The sequence below is a fragment of the Artibeus jamaicensis genome, unplaced genomic scaffold (assembly GCF_021234435.1).
Source record: "Artibeus jamaicensis isolate MK-2021 breed Jamaican fruit bat unplaced genomic scaffold, CSHL_Jam_final scaffold_461, whole genome shotgun sequence".
Classification (NCBI taxonomy): Eukaryota; Metazoa; Chordata; class Mammalia; order Chiroptera; family Phyllostomidae; genus Artibeus; species Artibeus jamaicensis.
In genome coordinates this window covers 13,516,735-13,541,540 of record NW_026522045.1, presented here as the reverse complement: position 1 = coordinate 13,541,540, position 24,806 = coordinate 13,516,735, and the positions used below count along the sequence as shown (strand labels likewise).

The 24,806-nt window shown below is 36.4% G+C and overlaps 2 protein-coding genes across 2 annotated transcripts in view; one reads left to right on the top strand and one right to left on the bottom strand.

The window, feature by feature from the left end:
* TRPC5 (transient receptor potential cation channel subfamily C member 5) overlaps positions 1 to 24,806 on the top strand; it is a 158,236-nt gene that overhangs the window by 41,127 nt on the left and 92,303 nt on the right. The gene's annotated exons all lie outside the window — the stretch shown is intronic.
* Positions 5,019 to 5,369, bottom strand: TRPC5OS (TRPC5 opposite strand). The gene has a single exon (XM_037167195.2). The coding sequence runs from the start codon at positions 5,367 to 5,369 to the stop codon at positions 5,019 to 5,021; it is 351 nt and encodes a 116-aa protein (XP_037023090.2).

The following is a 24,806-nucleotide window of genomic DNA, read 5'->3' as shown; positions in this document are numbered from 1 at the left end:
TGACACCTTTGGTTAAACAAATCTGAAGTACTAAAGTTGCACTTTCTAACTGTGGCTCCCTAGTCCACTTTACATAAATACTTATGTTAATCTAAAAAGTACCTCTTGACATCCTTTGAGCATTTCACTAGGGTCTTTAAGATGAAATTGTGACAAGGGGTAAAGACTTCAGTGGTTTTCCTTACCTTGCTGAAATACATCTCCATCCTTCAGGGGTATAAGTGGAGATTACCTTCAAAGACTTTATTACACTGAAGAGATCTGACATCTGACACCGATATATAGCTCTATCTGTCAATACAAATAACTCCCAAATAACTTCAAGAGCTAGAGGTTATTCTTAAGTTTTTTGTTTGCTTGTTTGTTTGGTGAACTAAGTGTATTATATTCAGAAGAAACCAAGTTTTAAATGTGGACTAAAGGGATCAGGCCCTTGCAAAAGTAGTAAGTATGTCCAAGAGGAAAAGAGTAAACACCTCTGGTCTGTTAAGATAAGGTTATCAATACAAAAACACAATAGTCAGCTTTGATATAAAAAATAATTGTAAAAGTCCAATTGTACAATAGCAAGTTAATGTTCAGAGTTACATAACCCCGCAGGAACAAAATCTTAACCTTAAATGGAACACAATTCATTATTTCCCGAAAGGCTTTTTATTGTTGTTTTTCCTCATTACTATTCCTACTAGAACTTACATGGACTCCCAAAAAGAATTTAACTGAGTTAGAAAATAACAAGCTCAGAAGAATGAAACAAAAACTGAGTCAAACCTATAACTTTGACATGGAGTAAATTAAGAAAGTGATAATATCTAATAAAACTATTGGGTAATCTTTACATGTCACAGAGGCTTGCAGGTGTCATCATATAGACATTTTTCAGATATTCCTAAAAAGCCATTATTTCACATATTCTGTCCCATTGGCTTGATATATCATAGCAAGGCCATTAAAAAGTGTATCATTTTTTTGTTCCTTATTACCATTGAAAGTAGGCAGAAAAATTACTTTAACTCTTGTTTTACAAATAAGAAAAGACTATATTTCAGAGATTTGTCCAGAACTATCTGACAAAGCCAGAAGTAGAACTTCAGATTCCTGGTTCAGTATTCTCTGAGTATATTCCACCTTCTGTTGCTTGTTCGGTAGCCTCCAAACTCACCACCAAGTAATTAAAATGACCACCAGTTCTTTGATTTGCAAATGGAAGTTTATTAGATAAAATCTGTTAAAACATATAACAATAAAATTGTATGACTAAATAGCTAATAAGGATTATATTCAATTATATTCCAATAACTAGCAGTAATCATCACACATAAGAATACAACTGTGTAATCACACACATGAGGAAGATTTGTGCTTCCTAATACTTTGCCATCTACTAGCTTATCTCCCTCGTTTTCACACCTTTAAGTTGGTCTCAGAACAATGGGCCTGTCTCAAGAAGATCCAGAGTTGAAGGAAACTTGCCTTCGGTTGGTGAACACACAATACAATATATAGATGATATATTATAGAATTGTACACCTGAAAGCTACGTGATTTTATTAATCAATGTCACCCCAATAAATTCAATTAAAATTTCAACAAAATTTCAGGAAAGAGCTAATTTGGATCTCTTTGGATGACCATTGGATAAAACATCAACCACTCTGTTCACTCTTCTGGAGAAGATTTGCAGGATTCCAATCAAAGGCATCCAATCAGTAGACTGCCAAGTTAGTTAATATATCTCCATCTAATCATGTTTCTAAGTCATGACTTGTATCAATTGCCACCCAGCTATTTATATCAGAATCAACAACCTAGGGTTGGCTAATTTGCATCTTACAAAAACAAGACTAGATTCATAAACCTGCTTAGGAACTAACTCACTGGTTTTCCACCATGAACAGCTGTATAACTGTTGGCAACTTATAACATTTCTTCCCTCTCCTGAAAAAACTTTCCCACTAGCTCTTCTTCTGAAGTATTTTTTTATTTCCTACACCTATTTCTTATTACTATTGATTCTGTTTCTAATTCTGTTCCAAAGAACAAATATAAATATCATTCCTTGGAGTAGGGTTACATCTTAACAATTGTTAAAAACATAAGCACATAATCAAAACAAACATTGCAATATATTTCATCTATTCTGGAGGTGTCATTATAGTACAATCTTTCCAGGTGACCCACCTGGCCAAGCAGCTAGACAGCTCCGCATATTATGAGGTTGTAGCATTTTCCTGCTTTGATACTGGACCACGTTGACCATTTGTTTTATGGGCTAGTTCAAGTTTTATCTTGTTTCAAGGTTTGGGATAGTCTCACAGATTGCTCTTGGTTTATTTGATGACTTGCTTGAGTTAGCTTGGTTGCTTCTGTTCTCTCATTAATACTAGCAGTTTTAACAAGCTCACACTAATCTGTTATAGAATTGTATAAAGTCCATATTCCAGAATTATAGTAGGCTGAATAGCTACACTTCAGTATCTATATTTGAGAAGCACCAGATTTGTCCATTTACAGTTAAATTGCTCATCAAATATAATTTGTAACAGACTTATATGGGCTATCATTGTATATGCTTCCTAACCTTGTCCAAGTACTTATGCTTTGAGTTTTATTTTGGCACAAATTTATAGGACAATTTCCCAAAGTTCAAAATCCCACTGCAGAGTTTACATCTTCCCTTGCTGTTTCTAAACCTTTAATTAAAGCATAGAGGGTATTATGCTAAATGAAATAAGTCAGACAAAGACAAATACCACATGATTTTACTTGTACATTGAATCTTAAAAAAACAAGTAAAGAAAACAAAACAAAGAAAGACTCATAGAAAGAGAACAAACTGATGGTTGCCAGAGGAAATAGCAGAGGGATGGAAAAAAATGGTGAAGGGTATTTAAGAGTTACAGACTTTCAGTTAAAAAGTAAATAATCAATGGAGATGTGGTAGTATACAGCATAGGAATATAGTCAATGATATTATAATAACTCAGCATGGTGACAGACAGTTACTAGACTTAGTATGGTGATTACATTATGGGATATGTAATATGTATAAACTTTAGTATATAAATGTTGAATCGGTATGCTCTACACTTGAAATTAACACACTATTGTATGCCAATATCTGTGTATGCAGACCTTGATATTAGATGCAGCATCTGTCATGTTGTTTAGCTATAAAGTTATCTGAATTAACTGTCTTTTAATCCCTTTGACTACAATATACTTTAGGACTCTATATGAATTCATATAGTCAGGTTTCTACCAGTATGGATTGACTTCTACATGTCATTTCACAATTTGCATGTACCACTTTATCTAATGGTACACTTTAATGTCTTTACCTAGTTGTTGCCCATGTCATGGAATACAAAGGTCATTCTTTAAAAAGGATGACCATAGTGTCTATAGGCTTGTCTGAAGGGTAGCTATTCTTCCAAATGGAAGTAAGGATACTGTATGGCATGGAATTAGTTTGATCAGTGAATTTCCCACACATTTATTTGGCCCCTCTCTGTTTTGACATAGAAGGTCCTCTAACTATTGCATTTTCCCCTTCTGGTATCTGTAGAATTATTGTGGCTAAATACCAGTGCAAATTTTGTTTAAATTCATGTTGTTCCCACCTCTCAATAGTTAAAATTTCTAGGTCAAGCTGCAACAGGTTTACTATAATAAGCCTACAAGCTATTGTTTATAAGTTTAACTATACCCTAGAAGATATACTTTATCCACTACTAGTTGTGGACCATGATATCTAAGTCTATACCATAAGTATTTTACTTTCCTTTGGTGAATAGTCCTTGCAGGGTTTTTATCTAGCCTTTCTAGTGCTAGTACTTCTCTCATTATTTGATGTAATTTGCCATTTCCATTTAGGGAACAATATTGCAGACCAGTTGCAATCTGCATCAGCATTTAAGGAAATAGTCCTGCATTGCAACCTCTTGGCTTCAGCTTTTTTAAAGCTCTTTTCTTCTCACTTGCAGACATTATCTGAAAACCTTTCCACACTTTTATTATCTGGTAGATGTTGCATTTTCAGAATCATCTCTACTAGTCTGCTATAGAATCCACTGGTTGACACACTTTACTAAAGGCCTAGTATGGAGGCTTTTTAAAGTAAGAAGTTATACCTTCTTAAGTAAAAGTATTCCATAGTTTTTTGATTCACTTATTTGCTGATGGGTGTTTAGTTTGCTTCCAGTGCTTAGTTATAGTAAATTGTGCTGCTAAGAACATTGGGGTGCATAAGTTCTTTTGGATTGGTGTTTCAGGGCTCTTAGGGTAACTGGAACATAATCAACAAAAGAAAAGAGCAATCAAAATATAACCAGAGTCATTGAAATTAAGAACACTCTAACAACAGCCAGAGGGGATGGGGAAGGGGCCAGTTGGGAGAAGGGTTTTCAGGAACTACTATAAAGGACACATGAACAAAACCAAGGGGGAGGGTGGAAGCAAGGGAGGGAGGGAGGTTTGGAGGGAGTGGGGGAGGGGTGGGGTAAAAATACAGACAACTGTAATTGAACAACAATAAAATAATTTAAATAATAAAAAATAAAGAAAAAGTGTTCCAGTTTGTCCTGTCAACTTGAATATATTCACTATGATGCCATCTTGGGGATTATTCCTCTTTCGGCTTGCATTCATTGTAGAAAGATGAAATGGGGTGTCAAGCTGTGATAGAGTTCATCAGGTCTTCACTCCATTGTTAGATGAGGAGTTTATTTTCTTTTTTATTGGTTGCACATATTATCAGGAATCCTAGCAGGAGAACAAGTACAGGTAAAGAAAGAACTATATGGCTAAAGTCAGGGCTTCTTAAATAAGTATAATAAAGAAAAAAGATCAGCCTCTGCCTCAACTAAATCAAATATTCATTGTTCTATAAGGTATTATTAAGGAAAATGTGCATAACTAGGAGAAAATTCATATTGCTAATATTCAGAAAGATTAAAAATATTTTTTTATAATATTAGAAAGAGAAATTCAGTCAGTTCTTACATGCTGGTGGGGTCTCATCCACTTCTTAAGTCATCATTTATCCTGGAAAGTACATCTCCATACAAGTTTTCTACGTGTAACATAGCTTGATCTATATCAAGCATTAGTTCTTCTTCTTCTCTTGGTGTAAGTATTAATTCTAACTCTGGGAGATTAGCAAGGTCTGGTAGTGAAGCAAGGTCTGGTAGAGAAACTTCCTCAGAAGGAGCTGAATCTGCTTCTATCTGTTCTGCTCCATCATTTTGTTCTACACAAGGAACTTGTTCTTGCGACATTAATTGTAGAATCTCTTCAGCTATTATTATCAACTGGGCTAAACAGTCAACAAATCCACCAACTAGCACAGGGATTGTTGCAGGCTCCATGCCTCAATGCTCTCCTCAGAAGATAAAATAACCCTAAAAACTAGCAAATCAGCTCTTGGCTACAATGAATCCTGTGGAACTGGCAATGGCTCTGTGTTTGTTTGGTCCAAGAATTACGCTGTTCATATGATTATGATGATCAAGCACAGAATGAGGCCAGTGGTCCTATAACAATTTTTTATATAGTTGGTGAACTTCCTACAAAATTACTTGTAGTACTCTTGTTGGTACTGGTAGTGAACAGCTATTATAATGGTTGTATGGTGGATTCTCACAGCCAAGAGAAAACAGCAAAGCAGATCTAATAATAAAAAAGAGAGAAATATAAAGATTAGTATCCTTGAGCCTTTATCCATCCTACAGGTTCTGGCTATAGGGTAAGGTTGAAAGGGTATCCTTAGCTATTGCTCCTCTTTTTTCTGATGACCTTATAATGATCTACTAGTCATATTCTCCTTTAAACCTTTCATGATCTTTATCTCTTCTTAGGGGATTTGAGAACAAAATGAACACAGATAGTTTGTTTATCTTTCTTCAACATCTCTATTGAGGAAGATACATTCACTCAGAGTCTTTCATTTAACTGTCTTAATTAACTTGTATGTCTCACTGCTATTTATATCTGGTGCTGCTAAATTCTTTCTGTGATTTTAATAGTCCATTCATCAAAGTTTTCAAATACCTTTGCAACCTAGGAGATGTATAGTAAAAGAAACTCCCACATTTTCTGACTTCTGCAAATTTTGGACAACTTTGGTTATAATAAGTTCCTTGGTCATGTCCTATAATGGCCAATATTCCATATCTAGCATATATTTCCTCTAACTTTGTCTAAAAACCATAGTTATGCAAAGCACTGCATGTCTGGAGTGCTTTGCATACCTTCTTTCTGAGTGTTTATGCATCTGAAAGTCATATTCTTGGCTTAAAAATCTAGGGATTGGCCCAATATTATCTGTCACATCTGTTTGGTTTACCACCTCCATTTCCCTTAAAATGAATCTTGTATAAAAAATAAATGTCATAGAGATATAATATCTGTGGAAATAGTATAGGGAAAATAGTGAATATTATAATAAATTTGTATGGTGACAGATGGTTTTTATACTTATTATGGTGACCACATGATAAGGAATATAAATGTCAAATCACTATGTTATATACCTGAAGCCAATATAATATTGCACGTCAAATATTCTTAAATAAAAAAATTTGTTGGAGATTCAAGTTTTTAGTAACTTGACATATCTCATATTGCTTACTTCCTTGCTTGTTTAATTCATAATTTGTTTTCTTCATTCTTTCACCTCTGCTTACCTAGGACATTTAGCCCATATGTCCTGAGGTTTCATGTGCCACTTCTGCAACCTTAAATTGAACTGACAAGAGAACTGAGTCAGGACTTGGGGTCCCCAAGACTGCAGAGTCTACATTAGTTTTGGGATATCCAGTTGTCTCCTCTTAAGTAGATTATTCTGTCCTTTCATTCTAATAAACTGGTATGTATCCTACACAAACTGCTAAATTCCTTTCATTGTTTCACTTTCATATCTCCCTTTACATCCCTTCACAAGGTTGCTCTTTCTGCTATAGTACAATCAATAATTTTGCATTATAGCATGTATCTTTAGTTCATGGTTGATCAGTGTAGCTATACACCTTTGACTAACTGCTTTCTTGGGTGAGTATATACATCAAATTTCTAGCAACCATGCTGCAAATTAGGCTGTTTTTTTTTCTATCCAGCCTCAGTTAAGCTTATTTTAATGAAGAGTATTAGGAAGCAGCCGTCCATCTAACTTCTTCAGGATAATGCCCAATCTGTTACTGTCCTGTTCCAGCAGTTCTGACCAGAGTGATGTCCAGCTAATTGTACTCCTTAGACATGTACTGGATGGAGTACAGCAAGTCATCAGCCAAACAGTCTGTGATTTTTTCACATGGAACTTTCTGGTCTCCACAGGGCCTGGTTAGACCCACTGAGTTATAAACCACCTGCATTTAGCATAAGTCCTGTCAGGACCACACTTTTTTAGTCCAAAATATTGACAGTAGAAATGGGATTTGCCCTATAATCATGACCAAAACAATGATGATCAGAAAGTATGATTTTGGTTATAAGCAACTTTCCATCTGAGTATAAGAAAGTGAGTGCTAGGAGGCATAATTCTTTGTTTTCTTACTTCAAAGATCTCTGATTTTTTTGGTTAGATAAAAAACAGTCTAATGGAAGAAAATAATGAAAAAATCATGCAAGGAATTTCGCATTAATGTAGAATTGAAACAGCTCATCAGAAGGAAACACAGAAGAAATGTATGTGTTAAATTTTACTAGAGAGCACCATCACATTTTTCAAAGGAAACAATAATTTACTATGGTGCCCATAGTCCAAGAGCATGAAAGAATGATATGAACACCCTCACACAAAACCTATTTCACTTCTGGCTTCCCTTTCACCCAGTTTTTTTCTCAGCTTCTCCATCTCCCTCTAGGACGCTTCATCCCTCCTCTTGGTGGGTATACTCGTATTTCTGGACCTGTTTTTCATTCTATTTCACTTCCTCTCTGTCTCCACTTTCCATTATCCCTTCCCATCATCTTTTCTTCCATCTCTCTATGAACTAGAAAAAATTAAGAAATGAATTATATTCTATTTATGAAGCTGATATTTGATTTATAGACTCACATTATATAATTTAAACATGAAAAGCAGAAGTAGAACATTTCATATTTTATTATCTAATAAAGACAAATATAGTTGCTTATTACTTATGCAACCCTTTATTTACTTTGTCTATTACTTGGTCACCTTTGATGGGAAAAATTTCCTGACCTAGCCTTAACCCAGATGACCATTGTGTTAGCTAATCCACAATTCCTAGCTTCAAGCATCTTGGACTCTAGGAGCTTGGGGGAGCAGGAAGGGCAGGGAAGATGTTGAGAAACTGCTAAGTACTGCAGTTTAGTAGTAAAGAGTAACAGTATAGCAATAGTTTACTCCATTTATGATAATTTCCAAAGCAACCAATACCTGACACTGTAGTTTACCTAAAGAAGTATTTTGTATGGTTTGTGCCTAGTCCCAAATCATCTTAAAGGCCTTTTAAAAAATAATTTCTTTTTAGAGAGAGGGAAATGGAAGAAAACATTAATGTGTGGTTGCCTCTCGTGCACCCCCTACTGGGGGTAGGGGGACCTAGTCTGCAACCCAGGCATCTGCCCTGACTGGGAATCGAACCAAGACACTTTGCTTCACAGGCCTGCACTCAATCCACTGAGCTACACCAGCCAGAGCTTAAAGACCTTTTTTATTAGTTGTTCCCTCTGCCTGAGATCCCTTTCCCCCCAGGACAAAAAAAAAAAAAAGGTGATTTCTTATTCTGGTCTCAGTTTAAATATTATTTCTTTAGATTTTGGACCCTCTAACCTGAAAAAGCTTCCTAATCACCCTTTTCTTGTTATACATACAGTGCATTTTTGTATTATAGCAGCTATAATTACCTCATATTTTCTTGTTTATTTATTTGTTTTCCTGTCTCCCACCCAACCACCATATACATATAGACTAAAATGTAAGTGCCATGAGATTAGGAATCTTGTCTGTTTTACTTTTTGATGTATCCTCAAAAGCACAGGAGAGAGACTGGCACATAGTAGGTAATCAGTATGTGTTACTTAATAAAGGTGGGAAAAATAAACAACTTTTAGCTCTATTATTCAGTAAATATTATCATTTCAACCATGCATGGGAATAGCATGAGGTACAGAGATAAGCTAACTTATCAAAACACATGGTAAATAAAATGAGAAGGCAATCCACAGATTGAAAGAAAATATTCACAAAATATATATCTGACAAAGAAGTTGTACCCAGAATGTATAAAGAGCTCCCGCAACTCAAAAACAAACAAACAAACAAACAAACAAACCAGTGTTTAAAATGGCCGAATGAGTTGAACAAACATTTCACAAAGGAAGAAAAGTAAATACAGTCATACCTTGTTTTATTGTGTTTCACTGTATTGTGCTTCACAAATAGTGTTTTTACAAATTGAAAGTTTGTGGGAACCCTGGATTGAGTAAGTATATTGATGCCATTTTCCCAACAGAATTTTTTCACTTTGTATATCTATGTTGTAGCCCAAATTTTTTCATTATTAAATTTTTATGGTGCCCTATGTTCAGTGATATTTGAGAAATCATTTGTGAAAGGAAGAGTAAAATCAATGTGGCAAACTTTTAATTGATGAGACAAACATCACTGTTGTCTTATTTTAAGAAATTGCCACAGCCACCCCACCCTTCAGAAACCACCATCCTGATCAGTCAGCAGCCATCAACATCAATACAAGAACTTCCATGAGGAAAAACAAATACAGTTTGCTTAAGGATCAGATGTTGGTTAGCATTTTTAGCAATTAAGTATTTTTAATTAAGATGTGTACATTGTTGTTTAGACATAATGCTATTGCACACTTAATAGGTCACAGTATAGTATAATATAACTTTTGCGTGCACTGAAAAACCGAAAAAAAATAATGTGTGAATTGTTTTATGAAATTTGCTTTATCGTGGTGGTCTGGAACTGAACCTATAATATCTCCAAGGTATGCCTGTAACTAATAAGCACATGAAAACATATGCAACACCATTAATATCATGGAAATGCAAATTAACATCACAATAAGCTACCACAACATACTCAGTAGACTGTCTAAAATTAAAGACTGATAACATCATGTTGACAAAGATGTTGAGCAACCAGAATTCTCAAATATCGCTGATGCTGGAGTGTAAAATGCTACAACATCTGGCAGTTTTTTATAAAAGTAAGCAAGCACCGATGTAGTCCCAGCAATTCTACTACAAGATATTTACCCAAGAAATGAAAGTTTACAAGGAGGGTCATAGCAGCCTTATGCATAATAAATACCCCCCTCAAAAAGTGGAAAGAACCCAGGTGTCGATCAAAAGGAGAATGTATAAACAAACTGGTATATTCATACAATGTGATACTAATATGCAACAGAAAGAAAGCCATTACTGATAGGGACAACAATATGGACAGATATAAAAAACATTATACTTAATGAAAAAAACAGATACAAAAGAATACATATTATACAAGTCCATTCATATGCAATTCTATTGGGTTGGCCAAAAAAGTCTGTATAGTTTATTCCATAAAACAAAGACACATTTTTCATTTTCACCAATAACTTTATTGATTTGAATATTTTCAGTATGTTGGCTATCTCCCACTATTGGCTTCTAGTGGGTAGAGGCCAGGGCTGCTGCTAAACACCTTTCAATGCATAAGACAGCCCCACAGCAAAGAATCATTTGGCTAAAATGTCAACAGTACACAAAAACTTCACAAAACACTTTTGACATGTTTGATCAGTCACAGCACCTTCCCCATACACTGTAAAAATCTTTTCTTTTGCACTTCATTTGCATTTTTACCTTTTTTGAAATAATAAAACATAATATACTGAACATGTTGCATATTTTCTTCCATCTCCAATATTAGAATTGCTGCATGACATCTGTCACAATGCAATTAACAAAATTGTTTTGAATGAAGTTAAGGAAAACTAAGCATTACTAGAGCCATCATACCCCGCTCAAAAAAAACCTAAATAGACATTTTGGCCAACCCGATATAAAATGCAAAATGATCTATGGTAGAAAAAGTCAGAATAGTGGTTATAGCTAGGGGAATGGGAACTGACTGGGAAGAGGCATAAGAGAACTTTTATGGGGTGATGGTGGTAATCATGTCTTAGAGTTTTGGGTTACATGAGAGTATGCAATTGTCAAAACTCATACAGTGGTCCTCTTAAGATTTGTGTATCTCACTATACGTAAATTTTACTCCTTCTCAAAGTAACCAGGCATAATCCCTAGCCTCAAGAATTATATGTCAGCCCTGGCTGGTGTATTTCAGTGGATTGAGTGGCAGCCTGTGAACCAAAAGGTCACTGGTTAAATACCCAGTCAGGGTACATGCCTGAGTGGCAGGCCAGGTCCATGGCTGGGAGTGTATGAAAGGCAACTGGTCAATGTATCTTTCACACATTGATGTTTCTCTCCCTACCTTCCTGTTTCTGGAAAAAAACCCTGTATATCAGATTAGAGGACATGCTCATAAATAATTATTATAATAAATGCTCGTGTTTATGGAAGACCTATTGTGTCTTAAGTACTGTGAAACCCACTTTTCTTATATTTGTACATTTAATCTTCACAATAAAACTATGAAATTACAGATGGAAAACTTGAGAATCAGAGAAAATTAGTAGCTTGCCCATAGTCAAATTGTAAGTTAGGTTGCTGAACTGGAAATTAGTCCAGGTCTGACTTCTAAAGCCTTTTGGCCAGAGTCAGACATTCAAGTTCCTATAAGAGCAAAATGTTCCTTTTTTTGTACCAAAGATGACATCTCATTCTAGGAAGAATAGAACAGAGAATGTTAACTTATTTGCCATCCTTGGAAACTGGCTGAATTCCAAGTTCTTAGGACAGTGAGTCCTAAGGCAGAGGAATGGACAGAGCCTGATCAACACCCTCAGGGATTCACATCATTTGTTACAGGAATGTGTGTCCATTTTAACCACCCTTCCACTGACCTACTGAATTGGCACAAACACTCATAAACTACTCACCTGTGATAGATCCAGATTGGATGAGAGGGTCAAGGCACTGTTCAGTAAATGTTTTCTGGATTTTACTTTCAAATGAAATATATGCATGACCATCACAACTAAAAAACAACAAGAAAGGATGAACAGCAAATTTGATAAGTTTAAAGATATCCGTGGTCTTTGGAAACAATGACAAAATGAATTAAAATTTCAGAGAAATAAGAGTCCTTCCTATGTCAGCTGGTAATCATGAGGCAATTGCTGATTTGAGTTGAAGATGAGGTTTGGCCCCAAGGCAGAGTGACTCTACTAAGGAAAAGGAGAAACAGGCATAAAGTTTAAAACTAGTATAATATACTGGAAATTTCAAAAGCCTGAAATACAAGAATAGTTTTCTTACCTGAAGATAGCTGGGTTCTAGGCTGGCACCTAACAGTGAGAAGCTCAGTGAAATGTACTACAGTCTCGCGGTATTTAAGAGATAACTTCTCAGTAGTGGGAGGAGAACTACCGTAAATACACTGTCGCTCACGCCTCAAAATGTTGCCTGGGTTTTGAAAGTGGGAGGACCTGAAATGGCTAGTAAGTTAATAAGCTCAAAATCACCCTCAAAGGGCACTTTGAACGAAGTGATTCTAAAACTCATAAAGATATATAAAAGACTTAGTATAGCCAAAACATATTGAAGAAGAAGAAAACTGGAGGACATTAACTATCATATATCAATGCTGGGTATACAACTACAGCAATTATAAAAACATGGAACTGGCACAAGGACAAGCAGATAAATCAATGGAACCATTGACACCTCACAACAGACACCAAAGAAGTAGCAGCAGCAGCAGTAGTAGTAGTAGTAGTAGTAGTAGTAGTAGTAAGTTGAAATGGATCATAAATCTAAATATGAAAGATAAATCATTAAATCTTCTAGAATAAACCATAGGCAAATATCTTCATTATTTTTTGAAAAGCAAAAATTTCTTATTTGATACAAAAAGCATTAGCTATGAAAGGTTAGAAAGTTGGATTTCACTAAAATTGAGAACTTCCATTTATCAAAAGATACCTTAAGAGGCTGAAAAGTCTCACAGACTGGGAAAAATATTCCCAATACATATATCCAACATAGGATGTGTATCTAGTATATCAATATATTTTTTAATTCCTTCAAAATAATAAGAAAAAAACAGACTATCCAATTTTTTAAAGTAGAAAAAAATTAAATGGCCTTCACAGAAAAGAACATCTAAGTGTCCTACCAGCATGTGAATAGGTTTTCACTATTATTACTTATGAGTAAAATGCAAGTTAACACTACAGTGACACACACCAAACCCCACCAGAATAGCTAAAATTGAAAAAAAAGTAACAATACAAAGCAATGAGAAGATCATGGAGCAACTGGAGCACTCAGACATTGTTGGTGATAGTGTTAACTAGTACAACTACTTTGGAAAACTGTTTCACAGTATCTACTCAAACTAAACATACCATTAATGCATGACCTTGCAATTCTACTCCTAAATACATAAACCAAAATAAGAGTACAAATGTTCACAAAAGTACATGTACAAGAATGTTAAATCAAATTCATTACAGTGTATATTATACAATTTCACTTGTATGAGTGAGATTTAAGACCAGGAAAAATCAGAAATAAGCCAGGCAGTGAAAGACAAATACCATATGATCTCACCTTTAACAGGAAGCTAAACAACAAAACAAACAAGCAAGCAAAATATAACCAAAGACACTGAAATAGAGAACAGGCTGACAGTGACCAGAGGGGAGAGAGGAGGGAATTTCAGGGGAAAAGGAGAAGGATTTACAGAAACAAGTCTAAAGGACAGATGTACAAAAACTAAGGGGGGTGGAAATGGGAGAGAGGTGGGGAGCACTGGGGGTGTAGGCTAGGATGGGAGTAAAAGACAGAAAACTCTACTTGAACAACAATTAAATAAATAAATTGTTTAAAAAAGAACAGGAACAATCAATCTATAGAACAGAAGTAAAAGCTGTGGTTACCACTAGGTGGGAGTTGCTAGAAACGTTTTGTGTCTTGATTGATTACATATATTTTAAAAAGCATTCAACTTTACTAATAGTTTGAACACTTTATACCTCAAAAAATTATTTTATTTTTAATTTGGGGTCTCCTTTCTATAAAACCACCATGGACAATGTGACAGTGATAAAAAGTCTTTCCAGGGTTGGGCAAGCCAGTCATCACATGCAGTGAAAACTGAATGAAGTCTGAAGGTACAGAGAAAGATCCCTTTGACCCCTGTGGCTCTATGCTTCTTGGTAGTGATAAGTAAAGCAAGAGGTTCTTATAGCTAAATAGAGTTTTAATTTGAGGCAAGATGAGATAACTCACACCTTATAAGTAGTTTAAAAAATAACTGATACAGAGGCCACACTCTCCATCTGATAACTAGGATCTTTAACCCCATCGATTTTTATTAATCTCACTCTTGTGACTTTTACTAGCACAATTAATCAAAAGTCCCCATTTTTTTAGCTACCCTGCTAAAAGACAGTCCTACCCTGCTATTTTGTAATACGTTGCAAACTAGTAATAATTGTCTAACAGTAGGATGGAAAAGCAGCAAAGGAATCCAAATCCTCTCAGCCTATGTTTACAGTTGATAAACTCTGCATCAGGCAAGGTAAAATTACCATTTTTACATGTATAATGCACACCCATGTTTTGCCCAAACTTTTGGGGGGAAAAACCCTTTTGTTTTACTTTTAACTCAATTTTTATTTAATTATATCTAGATAGTTGCGTTTTGTGTTATAAAGGATTTTTAGCATTTACTTTTGAACATATAATGGTACAAGAAATTTTATGTAACAAATAGTTACAAAACACAAGAACAGATACAAGTTATTTCAGGAACTACCCATGTATAATGCACATCCTTATTTTTCCCTCAAAATTTTGGGCAAAAAGGTGCACATTATACACCACAAAATATGGTAGTTCACATCCAAAAGGAACAGAGACAGTTATGGGAGAGAAATTAAAATGTGCCTTTGGTGAGTATAGGTGCCAGTTTCCTATTTACAAATAGGATTTTTTTCATAATGCTTAATTCTCTAGTGCTGCAGTACCATTTGGATACGTGCATTCAATATATATTTTTAAAAACACCCCCAGAAATTACTCCTCCTTGCCCTCCCCACTGTTAAAGAAAACACCAAGAAGTTCTTGTTCTCAAAGGGTAAAGTTTTATAATTTTGACATAACAAAAGCTCTCTGGGTGGCCACAATGAACCAAACAAACAGTATTTAACCATCAAACTCACTTTTTAAAACCAAAAAACTTTTCCTTAAAAAAAATTGGTGCAATAAGGGATTTGCCTCTTAAAAAATCTGACATTTTAGTCCCCATGAACCATTTTTAATTTATCAAGAAAGAAAAGAATTGTGTGGCTGAGGAGCTAAACATGATCTTTTCTTGAACATATATGAAAAATTCAAAGTAAAAACTGAAAAAATAGGGGAGTAGGAAATATCCTTATGGTCAATTTTAACCAAATTCTCTTGAAATTATTTCTTCCTCTTCCAAATTTGTTCAATGTTTCAGAGAGAATCACAGATTCTTGCTTACCCTTCAGAAAAACAGCCTAGTCACTGGAGAAAAACAAACACTTTGACAATATAACTGTTGGTTATTTTCCTAGACAGACACATAGTTTTCTCAAAACATTATCCAAACATGAGGACAGCCACACCATCTTGACTTGGTAGAACCCTGCAGCAGATTGTCCCCGAATCTTGGCTGTTGAGAGAAGACCACAGGCCCCCAGAGAGCCTGAATAATTTTGTAATTCTTCCAGAAAGATTTTTGGCTTTTAAATATTACCAGTGCAGAGGACAGGGTATAAAATAAGGGAAATAAAAAGAGAACTTGGAGATAACAAGAAAAGGGATTTTGTTCCAAAGTCTTTCCTCAAAAAAAAATATTTGTACTTATTTGGAGGAGACAGTAAAATGCTAGTGATTGTATGGGTAGGATCTATATCAAACAAACCCATATTTGAATTTCAGCTTTTCCACTTACTCACTGGAAGTTTGCTAAACTATTCTTTGCCTAAGTGTTCTCATCCATAAGATGAAGACAGTAACATTTATGAAAATTACATGAATTAATACATGGACAAGTTTAGAATAGTGCTCAGTATATAGTAAGCTCTTAATAAATGCTAACTAATATAGTTGTTCTGGAGAAATCCCCAGAATCAAGAGATCAGGGTATGGTGCATTCCAAGTCCTGACTAGTGATCCCTGGAAGGTAGAAGGGGAGATAGCTACAGACAAAACAAAAACTGGAAGGAAGTACCAGAAATACAACAGACTTTGAACTTGGATACAGATGTGAGGGAGCAGCACAGTTGAGGATTAGCAGATCTTCCTAGCCTAACTCCCTCTTGCCTTTGAAGCACTTGTTCACTGTGGCTTTGCTCACTGAGGCAAAAGCTGACTACTCTTTGGACTGCTCACTGACTATTCCTTCAGAACACTGACAAGTGCATGGACAAAGCCTTCCACTGGTATTATGGCAATGAAGCTTTCAAAGCATGAACTGATTATGCCTTGGAAACATCTACTTGAAAAGTAACTGCTGAAGTCATTGAGGCAAGATAATGAAAGCCATTACCCTGTGTCTACTATGACTATACCTGAAAGAAGATCAGAGTTTCTTCGTTTTGCCTGCAAATGTGCTTACTGCTTACCTGCCAAAGCATAAGCTTCTGTTTCTAATAATCTCAAAATAAGATTCCATAACATCCCTTGGTAGCTTATTCCAATGTTTTACAGGGGTTTTTTGCCTGTCAATTATACCCTCAAGTACTTTTACATACATTAACTTATTCAATTCTCATAACAATCCTGTGCAGCAAGGATTACTCCTATTTTACAATGAGGGAATAAAGACCCAAAGAGGATAAGTGACTTGCTGAGATTACACAGGTGCTTAGTAGCAGAGCAAGAGTAAGAACATGATTCTTTCATCTCTGAGCCCTCTTGTGCTGTTGCTTACACTGTGGCCTGCCTAGTTATTCACTGGGAAGCTTCAAATCACCAGCAGAGTAGGGAGCAGTGTTAAGATGTTAACAGGAACACAATATAACCATGGTAGATGGCTTACCAAACAGATCATACGTCACAAGTCCCCTTGAGGATAACCATTCCATTGTCCTCATCCCTACATACTATTGTTTCCAGCATGTGCCTGCAGTTAGAATGCTCTAGTAAAAAGGAAAGACACCAAAAACCTAACTGAACATTAAAATCACCTAAGGTCATATGTTAATCTATGAATATAAAAAATAAGACAAGAATATGTGGTCTCCGGTTTTCTAACTTCTCCCTTTTGACCTCTGGGATAGATATAATCAGAATAAATTGAAGAAAGTAAAGCAGAAAAAATCTTTCATAATCTCTTAAAAAGAGAAAAACATGTGTTTCCCTTGAACATGAATTTGTTTCCTTTTCCTCTGAAGATTTCATTCCTCTGCCTCTCAGGGTTCATAAAAGGGGCCAAAGTTTATCATTTAAACATACATAATGAGCAAGCTCCATTCCCTATTTGCTTGACATTCAGAAAAGCACACTGGGGCCATACAGTCCTCTCCTTTGGCAAGACCTCTTCCAATACCAGACCAGCATGCTGCTCAAGTAAAAGGCTGGATGGAGTTGTCCTTACAGGATTCCTTACAGGGTTTCTTTTTTAAATACAGGCTTTGAGTCAGGAGAATCTCAAGGTAGCTTTGCTCAACAAGAACAAACTAACTCTTATCTCTTGTGACTCATTACCTGGTAAAGTATTTCTGTTCCAAAATACACTTTTAATTAAGCAAACTGGCCACTCCACCTAACTACCCTTGTCAAAGTCACCAGTAACTTCCACATTCCTAAATCCAATAGTCAATTCCAAGTCCTCATCTTACTTGTGCTGTAAGCAGCATTTGACATTGTTCCTCACTACCCAAGTCCTGTTCTCATTCAATAATAGTCATTTCCTTGGTGATCTCATATAGGCTGTAAATAACACCTACATGCAGATGATTCTTACATTTATTTAGCTAGCCTAGACCTTTCTTCAGAATCCCATACTTGTGTATGTAATTGTCTTTACATTGATTTCTAATACCTAAAACTTTATATATCCAAAACTGGATCTTTGGCCTTCCCTCCAAAACCTACTCCACCTGTATATAGCCTTCTCCATCTCAGTATATGGGAACTCTATCCTTCTAACTATTCAGGATAAAAAAATTTTTGAGTTTATCTTTGAATGTTTTCTTTTTCCCATAATCCACCAGAATATCCTGTTGACTCTGCCTTCAAAATATATCCAGAATCTAACAACACATAGTCATTGTGAGCCACCACCATTCACCTCTCAACTAAATTATTTCAATGGCCTCCTAACAGGATTCCCTTTGCCTCACTCCAGTCTCTTCTCAATACGACAGTCAGATTGAGCCCATTAAAATGTAAGTCAGATCATGCCACTAGTCTTCTAATGGCTCTGCATTTCCTTTAGAGTAAAACCCAGATCCTTCTAATAGCCTACATGGCCCTCCATGATATAATCTGTAACTTCATCATCTATTTCTTTTCTCTCCCCTCTGTTCTGGGCACTCTGACCTCTTTCTCCAAACTCACCAAGCACAATTCCTCTTCAGGCATTTTGCACTGGTTTTTCCTTCTGCCTGAAATGGTTTTTACTCAGTTATCTGAATGGCTAAATCCCTCACATGCTTCTATATTTCACTTTCTCAATGAGAGCTACATTTACCACTCTTTAAAAAAATTGAACATCCCCTCCCAACCCAGCACTTCTGAGTCTTTCTTATTCTGCTCTCCTTTTTAAATTTTCTTAGAACTGAATACCTTCTATACATATTGTATACTTTACCTATTTGTTATGATTATTCTTTTTTATATTTTAATTATTTTTTCATTTTTCAATTATAGTTTATATTCAATATTATTTTCTGTTAATTTCAGGTGTGCAGCATACTGGTTAAACAATCATATACTTTATAAGTGTACCCCAATATTTCCAGTACCCATCTGACACCATACATAGTTATTACAATATTATTGACTATATTCTTTATGCTGTGCTTTACATCCACCTGACTATTTTGCAACCACCAATCTGTGCTTCTCAATTCCTTCACCTTTTTCACCCATTCCCCCAAAACCCATTCCCTCTGGCAACCACCAATCTGCTCTCTGTGTCTATGAGTCTGTTTCTGTTTTGTTTGTTCATTTATTTTGCTCTTTATATTCCTCATACAAGTGAAATCACATGGTATTTGTCTTTCTCTGTCTGAGTTGTTTCACATAGCATAATACCCTCTAGGTCCATCCATGCTGTTGCAAATGGTAAGATTTCATTATTTTTTAATGGTGGAGTAGTGGTCCATCGTATGTGTGTCTCACAACACTTTTATCCACTTGTCTATTGATGGGCATTTGGGTTGTTTCCATATCATGGCCATTGTAAATAATGCTGCAATACACATGGGGTGCATATATTCTTTCAAATTACTGTTTTGGGTTTCTTTGAATATATGCCCTGAAGTGCAATTATTATGATTATTCTTTATTTTATGGCTCCTCTCTCTAGAAAGTAAGCTTCATGAAAGCAGTGATCTCTATTTTGTTCAAATATAAGAACAGTGTCTGCATACAGTGAGTACTCAATCAATGTTTCTTGATTGAATAATAGGACTGATAATTCTTGACATTTTTAATAGTGTTTTATACTTTTTCTAGTGTTTTCGTATCACATTTCATTTGATCTTCCCAATTATCATATAACTTAGGTAGGGTAACACAGAATTTATTATGCCCATTTTACATTTAGGAAAATTGACATCCAGAGAGGCAAAATGATCTACCCAATCACATAGCTGGAATGTCATAGAACCAGAAACCCAGTTATGTGTTCTCTTCTCATTACCTCCAACATTATACTGCAAAGCTCTTAGTCCTTAAGGAAAGACTAAATCCCTCCAGACTATTCCAGATATTTTGTTAGAACAGACATATGCCCTGCTTATGCCATTAACCCAGTGCCTTAAAGCTAAATGTGTGAATTTTCCAGATCATGGACATATATGCATGTAAAGTCATCTAAAGACCTGAGTTTGTGTGGGGGAATCACCATGCGAATGTCAGAGAAAATGACACCATTTCCGAATGGTGCTCTTTCCCAGAAAGAAAGCAAAATTTTAATATACCAGCTGCTCAGTGGAATAAATTATATGTTTCTTCCTAACCAGCGTTGCCTGTCTCTTATATAACACATTAAACCAAACAGTTGTTCAAAACCACTTAACAGAATGAAGGGGGAAGTTACTGTCCAAGAAGGCATCTGCTACCTAAAGTGAAATTTAGTGGCCTCTTCCACTGTTCCACAATCTAAGTCACTGACTGGCCATGTTGAAAGCTCTCCTCCACTGGCACTACCACACAAGAAGAGTGGAGACTGTCTGTTTAAATGTACCACTGAAGAGGAATGTACCACTTGGCCAGGGAAACAGAATACTTTATGCTTGGCATACTGCTACCATTGGCATCCAAGTCAGAAGCTGCTACATTCTGCAGGGGTGGCAATGATTTTATCATCAGAATAACATAGTGAAAGCTACCGCTATATTTACATACAGGCTTTTTAACAGAGAAACTTGTCACCCCTGATAAGCTCACAGGAGGCAACAGAAATTGCACAGCCAGGAAAAGTCAAGCCAAGTCTTCAGTTCCTTCTGTCAGCTAAATCCACAGTATCAGAGAGGGTGGCCGGATCTCTTTCCTTGGATCTCAGAATGTCATTACTACAAGGATGTACATGTCCAGTAACTCTCCCAAGAATTATTATGTACACCAGGTTTGTCTTCAGTGCCCTTGACTTTGATCACGGCAAATTAAGTGGTTGAGCCTTGACTCTGCTACCAAGTCAGCTTTGTTGCCACGCTCAGCAAATATATCCTAATGAAAGAGCATGCATCAATTCAAGCCCAGTATAGCAAATGCTTGATGGACTTCAGATAATACATGGACACAAACATCACTGAAATATGAAGACATATACAACAAACTCAGGAACACAGTCACGTACTAAAGTTTTTGACACTGGGGAAGGATGGAGGAAAGAAATTATTCTTAAGGAAACTCCATATTCTTAAGAAGGAGGCAGCGAAGGGCTTTTAAAGCCCTTGAGTAAAGCGGTCAACTAGTCTAGTTCACCAGGGATCAAAGGATTTTTCAAGTTCTAGAACTTTCAGTGCTAAATATGGAAAGTCTTGGGCAAATTGGAATGATGTCATTACCCTAGTCTTGATTAGTCCTTAGCAAGTCTTTACTATTCCTTAACAAAGTCAGGGGCCTGAATAAGCCTTAAATGGGATGGCTAGGCCTTAAGTAGAGTTAGGCCCTGACTTCACCTTAACTATACAATGACCAGGCATTAATTAGGTTTAGACCCAGGCAGTCCTTTAACTAAACTCTGACTAGGCCTTCTCTATACTTAGACCTTAGTTAAGTCTTAACTATGCTTTTGGCTAGGTTTTAAATAGGCTTAGTCCATGTCTAGACCTTAACTGGGATTCAAATAGATCTTAAGAATTAGGCCCTGGCTAGACCTCAACTGGGTGATTAAGACAACTCAGATTTGTCCCTAACTAGGCCTTAACTGGGCTGAGTAGGCCTTAACTTGGCAAAGTCTTAACTATGCTGAGGGACTAGCTACCCTTTAACTGAGATGACAAGGCCTTAATTAGATTTCTCCTTTGACTTCACCTTAAGTCATTTATCACTAGGACTTAACTTGGTTTAGTCACTGGCTAGGCTTTAATTAAACTCTGAGGAGGCATTCCCTAGATGTAAGCCCTGCCTAGGCCTTAACTAAGATAACTCTTCACTAGGTTTAGACCTAGAAATCCCTAAACTAGACTCTGAAAATGCCTTCTCTAGATTTAGGTCCCAGCTGGACCTTAAACATACACTGACTAGAATTTAAATGAGCTTTGGCACTGGCTAGAGCTTAAATAGATTCTAGCTAGGGCTAAAGAATGTTTAAACTCTACATAAGCTTTAACTGGGCTGGCTAGGCTTTAAGCTATCTCAGGTTTTTATTAAAAGTGAACTGAACCCTGACTAAGCCAAAACTGAGCCCTAACTAGACCTTAACTTGGCTAATAAGGCTTTAAATGGGCTTTAACCCTGACTAGGCTATAAATCAGGGGTGTCAAACCCATTTTCACTGGGGGCCACATCAGCCTCATGGTTGCCTTCAAAGGGCTGAATATAATTTTAGGACTGTATAAATGTAACTACTCTGTAACTAGGGGCAAGGAGTTTGGTGCTGCCACGATGTAGAAACAAGGTGTCAGGCCCAGGTAAAACAAGGTGGAGGGACAGACTTGGCCCACAGGCCTTATGTTTGCCACCTGTGCTATAAATGGACTAACTAGGCCCTAAATGCACTAACTAGTCCTTAACCTGACTGAGGCTATTAGTATATGTTATACTCACTCATATGTCCTTCCTATACCTTCACCAGGATTAGTCCATGCTTAAACTTTAACTGGAATCAGACTAGGAATAAACTAGGCTAGCTAGTTTTTAAATAGGCTTAGGCTCTGGATGTACCTTAAGATGACTCTGACTAGGCCTTAACTAGGCTCTGAATAAGCTTCAAAAAGCATAGCCCTTGGATTTACCTAAACTACTGTTTAACTAAAACATAAGTAGATTTAGGCCCTAACTGGGCCTAAACATGAGGATTAGGTCATAGTAGCTCTTACACACTCTGGCAAGATCTTAACCAACTTGGTGTGCTTTTAACTAGGCTTAGGTCTTGGCTATACCCTAAAAAGACTCTGGCTAGGCCTTGACTTCTTTCTGACCAGGCTTTAATAAGCTTAGGTTCTGGATCTATCTCAAGTGGTTTCTTTCTAAAACATGAACAGTTCAGGCCCTACTGGATTCTGACTAAACATAAACTAGACACCATCCATAGCTAGTCCTTTAACATTCTCTGGTGATATCTTAACCATGTTGGTTAGCTTTTATGAGGCTTAAGCTCTACCTATACCTTAAAAAGCCTCTGACTGAGTTTTAACTACATTCTGACTAGGATTTTTTTTAAGTATATTTTATCAATTATGCTATTATAGTTGTCCCATTTTTTTCTCCCCATTATTCCCCTCCACCCTGCACCATTACTCCCACCAGCATTCCCCTCTCTTAGTTCATGCCCATGGGTCATACATATAATTTCTTTGGCATCTCCATTTGCTATACTATTCTTAACCTCACCCTTTATATCTTGTACCTATCATTTATGCTTCCAATTCCTTCTACCTTTTTATTGAATTCCTCTCTCCCTGCTGATAACACTCCACATAATCTCCATTTATGTGATTCTGTTCCTGTTCTAGTTGTTTTCTTAGTTCAAATTTTTGTTTTTTAGGTTCAGTTGATAATCGTGTGTTTGTTATCATTTTACTGTTCATAGTTTTGATCTATTTCTTAGATAAGTTCCTTTAACATTTCATATAATAAGGATTTGGTGATGATGAAATCCTTTAACTTGATCTTATCTGGGGAACACTTTATCTGCCCTTCCATTCTAACTGATAGCTTTGCTTGAGACAGTAATCTGGGATGTAGGTCCTTGCCTTTCATAACTTGGAATACGTCTTTCCATCCCCTTCTTGCCTGTAAGGTTTCTTTTGAGAAATCAGCTGATAGCCTTATGGGAACTCCCTTGTTGGTAACTGTCTCCTTTTCTCTTGCTGCTTTTAAGATTCTCTCCTTATCTTTCATGTTGGGTAATATAATTATGATGTGCTTTGGTGTGTGCTTCCTTGGGTCCAACTTCTTCGGGACTCTCTGAGCTTACTGGACTTCCAGGAAGTCTATTTTCTTTGCCATACTGGGGAAGTTCTCCTTCATTATTTTTTCAAATAAGTTTTTGATTCCTTGCTCTTCTTCTTTTTCTTCTGGCACCCCTATGATTCAAATGTTAGATCATTTAAAGTTGTCCCAGAGGTTCCTAAGCCTCTCCTCATTTTTTTTTTGAATTCTTGTTTTTTCATTCTGTTCTGGTAGAATGTTTATTTCTTTCTTCTGGTCCAAATCACTGAGTCCCAGTTTCCTGCCCTTCACTGTTGGTTCCCTGTATATTTTTCTTTATTTCACTTTGCATAGCCTTTGCTTTTTCCTCTATTTTGAGACTATACTCAACAATTTCTGTGAACATCCTGATTACTAGTGTTTTGAATACTGTGTCTGCCAAGTTGGCTATCTCTTTGTCACTTAGTTCTTTTTCTAGAGCTTTGATTCTATTCTTTCATTTGGGCCATATTTCTTTGTCTCTGTGCACATGTTATGTTGTAAGGCATGGAGCCTTAGGTATTCATCAGGGCAGGGCAACCCACATCACTGTGTTATGGTGCTGTATGTGGGGGAGGGGTCAGAGAGGGAACAATGTTGCTTGCTCAGCTCTTCTTGGCTTTCAGTCACTTCCCCTGTTACCCACAAGCAATATGGGTCGTTCTGGTGCTGATTGCTGGGTTGGTGGGTTTGTGTACATTCTAAGAGCCTGTGGGTCTCTCCAATAAACTCTCTTGTAAGGCTGGGAGTTTCTCCCACTGCCACAACCCCCAAAGGTTTTTACAGCCAGAGGTTTTAAAATTTCCCTCTGCTTTCACCTCTGGTTATTGTCAGTTTGCTGTCAATTTCAATGTCTATGG

Coding starts and splice junctions, on each gene's coding strand:
- TRPC5OS (XM_037167195.2), bottom strand. CDS start 5,369: ATGGAGCCTGCAACAATCCCTGTGCTAGTTGGTGGATTTGTTGACTGT.